General features: G+C 42.8%; 1 protein-coding gene across 3 annotated transcripts in view; it reads right to left on the bottom strand.

Annotated features, from left to right (window-relative positions):
- The window catches only part of cdc14ab (cell division cycle 14Ab), a 181,512-nt gene extending 178,640 nt beyond the window's left edge, over positions 1 to 2,872 (bottom strand). For 2 of the 3 annotated variants that reach the window (XR_006313008.2, XM_043699680.2), the window contains exons 1-3: positions 2,549 to 2,872; positions 2,275 to 2,365; positions 1,893 to 1,968 (exon numbers count right to left, since the gene is read on the bottom strand). Coding sequence is in view for 2 of the 3 variants with exons in the window: in XM_043699680.2 (XP_043555615.1) it covers positions 1,893 to 1,968; positions 2,275 to 2,365; positions 2,549 to 2,594 (213 nt within the window). In the remaining variant the exon portion in view is untranslated. The remainder of the gene's footprint in view (positions 1 to 1,892; positions 1,969 to 2,274; positions 2,366 to 2,548) is intronic. The other variant, XM_043699682.2, reaches the window with a different exon arrangement.
- Positions 2,873 to 6,000: the final 3,128 nt, after the last annotated feature.

Genomic DNA, 6,000 nt, shown 5'->3' on the forward strand with positions numbered 1-6,000 from the left:
TCTGAAATAAATGCACATTTCCTTGACTTTATTTGGGCAATACTGAAGACCGCAAAAAAGTCATCTAGTATTACCTCAGTCTCTCAATCATGCGATTTCACATTTATTTCAGCAAAGAAACAATATTGAGGCTGATGGAAAGTAGGTAAGGGAGCAAAAAGATTCAATGCTCATTCAGATCAGCCATAATATTACTAAATGGCAAAGCAGGCACAAGGGATTGAATGGGGAGAAAGTGAGGTCTGCAGATGCTGGAGATCAGAGCTGAAAATGTGTTGCTGGAAAAGCACAGCAGGTCAGGCAGCATCCAGGGAACAGGAGAATCGACGTTTCGGGCATAAGCCCTTCTTCAGGAAGGATTGAATAGCAAGCTCCTGCACTCAATTCATACGTTCAAAATACTGCTTCAATCATGACATGTCAACTGGCCTCCTTCTGTGTTGTAACAGTTGTGAGATTTTGCAGTTGGCTCGGAAACTAACAGCAACAATTAGTGACATTCTTCATTGTTACGTAGCCCAGAAGTATGAGAGTTTGATCGAAGAGTCTTGCAAAGATGAACTGCAATGTGCAGAGACGGAAATATTTCCAAAGAGTTTTGACGAGGATAGAGTAGTTGACTTATAGAGACATATAACAAGGAAACAGACCTATTCAGTCCTAATAGTCCAATATAAACATGGTCACAAACTAAAGTAGTCCCATCTGCCTAAGCTTGACCCACACCACTCGAAACCTTTCCTATTCAAGAACTTATCCAAATGTCTTTTAAAACATTGTACCTGCATCCACTACTTTCTCTGGCAGTTCATTCTACACAAGAGCCACACTCTGTGCAAAAATGTTGACCCTCAAGTCCTTGTTTTAAATCTTTCTCCTGTCAGCTTAAAAAGCCTGCCCCACAGATTTCAACTCACCCACCCTTGTCGTTTACCTTATATATGTCCCTCATGATTTTATAAACCTCAATAAGGACACCCCTCAACCTCTTATAGTCCAGTGAAGAGTCCCAACTTTTCCAGTCTATTCTTATAACTGAAACCCTCCATTCCCAGCAATATCCTCGTAAATCTTCCTTGAATCCTCTCAATTTAAAAGTATTCTTCAAAGACAGGATGAATAGACCTGCACACACTACTCCAGAAGAGGCCTCACCAATGTCCTGTATAACATCAACATGACATCCCAATTTGATTGGGATTAACATTTTATGGTCACCATTTGAAAACTATTTTTGGCATATAGTAGGATGGGAGAGGAACTATCATGCAAGCGAGATGACAGAAAGTGCTACAATTTATTGTGTCATTGTTATTATAGAATTAGTGTTACTGAAAATGATGTCAAATTAGCTCAGCAAGGCAACTGGTTGGAAGGAGAATAGTATCTAAAATCTGACAAATCCCAAAACACATTCCAAGCCCTCATATCTTTGAAACCTCATATCTTTGACTAACTTATTTGGATTGTATTCTTGAATTACATCCCAGTCACAATTATCATTCCTCGAAGTGCACACGTGCCTAACTTCAACTTGATAACAGAAACCACATCTTTCAAATATACCGTTCTCCTTCAGAATATCGTATCCAAAAAAACTTATTACGTCACACCTACACTGTTTATTGCCAATCATGGCTTCACTTTTTTCCCTGCATCGCAAATTATTTGGCATAGTCCTCTTCCTTCACTCAAAATTTAAAAAGTCTTTTTTAAAAATGCAACTTCTTTTCCCCAATTCCCGGGGGTGATCGTTGAAGATTCCCACAAAACATCAAGACAAATTTACACTGGAATACTCGCAGCATTATGACTTCACCGCAGTTTTTTTTCCTATATTTGTTAAGCATTTTAATTTCATATAACAACTAACCCTTTGCCACGGTACCTACTTTCAGTTTCTTGTTGAGTTTGCAGCAATATCGATACAGTTGGGCCAAGTTGAGTGGTCCAAAATCTGCATAGAAGCTGAAAAATATCAGCAATTAATTCACTGGCGTGTGGTTACGGTACAGCAAAAAATTCCAGACAGTTTCTGGTGCAATACTGTTTCGAAGGCTATCGCCTACTACAGCCAACCAGTAAAAATATCAATCACATCCATTGACGTTTTTGAATAATCAAGGACAAGATAAAAAGTAAGATTAGCTTGAATTGTGTTCTTGATTTCCCTTGTGTTAATGAGCACATTAACAAATCCGCGGTTCCACACCGTACCGTGTAGCTCCTTGCAGAAACTTTTTTGCTCCCCCGACCGTAGAACCAGAAACTTACTTTTCGTAAACCAGCTCCTCGTCAATGCAGAAGTAATGCGTATTGACTGTACTTTTCGGCTTGTTTCTCAGAGTTGCGAAGTACAAACGATCTAGAGTGAAAATACGAAATTTGAAGCCGGGATGGGGGGGGTGGGGTGGGGGGGAAGGAGGAGGAAGGCGAAAGAAAAAGGATTAAAATCAATGTCAACAGCATTCCGCGCCGGGAGCAGACGGGTCAACATACATAGATACATACATCCTCAACCCGAGAGGACCTTAACTCCAACACTCACCTTTACTAAACTCAGAGGCGCTGATCAGCTCCTGCTCCTCGGCCATTTTATTGGAGGGGGGGGTTGTACGGAGGCGCTGCGCGTGCACTGGGTGAGGAGGGTCAAGTCAATAAGACGCGCGCCTCGGCAATGCAAGGGGGGAGTCAGTAGGCGCGCGCTCGGGACGGTTCCAAATTCAAATTTTCGGGAGCGAGAACCACGGACCTCAGGCAGGGGAGTGCTGCCCCCGTGGTCCGAGGCTTCCTGCGAGCCAGAGGAGAAAGTAGTCCCTTGCGTTTGTCCAGTGTGGCCGACGCTTGGCACCCTGCCCGCCCCCACCCCTCCGCGACTCCTTGCCGTCAGCTCAGGCCACTCCGCGCGTCGCGGTGCCCGCAAACACAAGTCAACAGCAAAGTCACATGCCAGCTGCCTGTCGTTACCATGGCAGTCACTCGGCCAATCGTCGGATCGGAGAACTTCCGAGAATGGGCACGGCAACGCCGAGAGCTGGCGCTACTGTACCCCGTCAGGGAGCGCCGCGAGAGCAGCAGGCTTTCTTCAGCTCGCAGTTTACAGTGAGTCCACTTTGATTACACACCAGCCTCAAACTAGCTCCCAAACCCGTCATACCTAACTCCTCAACATAAGGGAACTTCTCAGGATTAGTTGCTTATCCAGTGCATCTTTGCTAAGAGATCGAGAGGCCGAGGAGATAATACATTCACCAGGGATTTCAATTGGTGTTTGGGGTCTGCAAAAGGGGCTTCTACAGCCTCAAAAGAAGCGCATCGTATTAGCGTCCGTTCTAAAACATCTGTATCTCTATTCCAGGAATTGGCCCCGAGCTTTGTAGCGTTTCAAGTGCTTGTTCTAAATAGCTCATAAATGTCTTAACGGTTCCCAACTCTACCTCCATTTCAGATATCCAACACTCTGAGTGAAAACAATTTCCTCAGATCTCCTTGTCTTAAAACTGTGGACTCTAGTTATTGACCCATCTACCAAAGGTAACAATTTCCTCTTATATACCCCTCAGCCTTCTCTAATGTCCTTCAGAGGAAGAATTTTGCTGTCTCTCCGCGGTGTGGTCTACATGTGCGTCCAGACCCACAATAGTGTGATTGACTTTTAAGATCTCTCTAAAGTGGGCGAGCAAGTTACTCAGTTCAATAAAAGTGCTTTTAAAAAGCTGAATAAGAATAATATTGACAAAAGCATAAGAAACAACAAAAGCACACCCTGCCTTGTTGATCACAAAAAATATTATTCACTAACATCTGGGGACTCAGCAAAAGTGGAAGAGCTGGCAAGTTAAACAACAGTTGGATAAATTCATATTTAACAAATCATAGAATAAAGATTAGATTTCCCACAGTGTGGAAACAGGCCCTTCAGTCCACACCGACCCTCCGAAGAGTAACCGACCCAGACACGTGTCCCTCTGACAAATGTACCTAACACTATGGGCAATTTAACATGTGCAAACTCCACATAGTCGCCCAAGGCTGGAATTGAATCTGGGACCCTGGTGCCGTGAAGCAGCAGTGCTAATCACTGTGCCACCCTAAAGGAATGGAGATAAAGAGAAACTTCTTCATGCAGAGAGTGGTGAATCTATGGAATTCATTGCCACAGAAAGCTGTGGAGGCCAGGTCATTGAGTATATTTAAGACTGAGATAGATAGGTTCTTGAGTAACAAGGGTTACAGGGAGAAAGTGGAAGAGTAGCATTGAGAAACTTATCAGCCATTATTGAATGGTGGAGCAGACTTGATGGGCTGAATGGCCTAATTCCTGCTCCTATGTCATGGTCTTATATCTTAGAGCCAATGTCCTCCATCACCATTCCCAGGTATGCCCTGCCCAGATGGTGAGACAGTGATAAACAATGAGGTGGTAGTGACTCTGGAAGTTCACAACATTGATTCCAGGTCAGGGAATCGATATCCAAGTGGTATTATCTTTGGACTGTTAATGTTCCAAGTAATGTTCTAGGGACAGTGGTTTGAATCCTGCCATTGCAGATGAAGAAATTTGAATTCAATACAAATCTGGAATTGAGAGTTCAATGACCATGAAAATATTGTTGATTATCAGGGAAAACCCATCTCCATCATAATGTCCCTTTAGCGAAGTAAATTGCCATCCTTATCTGGCCTACATGCAACTCCACACCCACAGCAATGTGGTTGACTCTTAATTGCCCTCAGTCAGTTGAGGATGAGCAATAAATGCTGGTATAGCCGGTGACAGCCTCACCCTTTGAATGAGCCTTAGTGTCTGATCCTGAAGGAGATATTGGCCTGCAACAAGAACTGGGAGAACCAACAAGAGTGGAAAAGCTACTTGACCTGGGTCTCACTAATCTTCCTGTCGATTATACTGTAGCCATTCAGCCTTATTCTCATGAAGTATGCTGTCCATTATGTTATATGGGACCACAATCATGTTAAAACAAGAATAAATCTTGTACCTCAAAACTGAACATCCATGAGGATGTCGCAGAATTATATTCAACCACAATCTGTAACCTCATGGCCTGCATATTTTGAATCTAGCATTAACATTAAACTAAGGCAATAATGCTGGTTTACAGGTGTAAGATTTGGAGGTAAAAGTGTTGGACTGGATGGACAAGGTCATAAGTCACATGACACCAGGTTGTAGTCCACCAGGTTTATTTGAAATCAGAAGCTTTTGGAGCGCTGCTGCTTCGTCATGTGAAGTGTAAGCCAGTATGCAAGAGTAACTTCAGCCATAGCTAAAATTAAGATGCCAACCTAGTGGACCTATAATACAAGACTATATGTTTACAACACAGCAACAGCAGGCAGAGATAGACCACCCCACTACCAACAGATCAGATCAAAGATCTGTACTCTTACCATGTTCAGTCATAAATGCTAGTAGATAATTAAACAATTAACAGGAGGGGTCTCCACCAACATCTCCCTCCTCAATGATGAGTGAACACAGCATATCAGTGCAAAGGTTTAAACTGAAGCATTGTCAGCAAGGTTCAGACAGTACCAAATAGACAATTCATTCCAGCTTCAGCCCAAGAACCCTGATGTTGCAGGTGGAATTTGATTCATTCCACATGATTACACTACTTATAGCAATGAATATGGCCCCTGATATCATCCTAGCTATTGCCCTGAAGACTTATTCTCCAGGACCAGTAATTCAAGTACAGACAAAATAGTAGCATCTTCCCAACATTTGGTAATTTGCCCAGGTATGTATATCCACAAAAAAGGACAAATCCAATCTGGCCAATTATCACTTCATTTCTGTCCACACAGCAAAAGGATCAGCCAGCAACCTTCTAAAAGTTTTGGCAGAAAACTATTCAGCAACGTGGCATTAATTTTAACAGCCTTTAACTGATGTCTTATTTTTCAGTTCGGATCATATGTACGTACTCTGGAACACTAATTCCCTCTACTTGAAAATTTCACTATCAGTTTATG

The sequence above is a fragment of the Chiloscyllium plagiosum genome, unplaced genomic scaffold (genome assembly GCF_037043375.1).
Source record: "Chiloscyllium plagiosum isolate Xiang-an unplaced genomic scaffold, Cpla_swu_hap1 HiC_scaffold_9, whole genome shotgun sequence".
Taxonomy (NCBI): Eukaryota; Metazoa; Chordata; class Chondrichthyes; order Orectolobiformes; family Hemiscylliidae; genus Chiloscyllium; species Chiloscyllium plagiosum.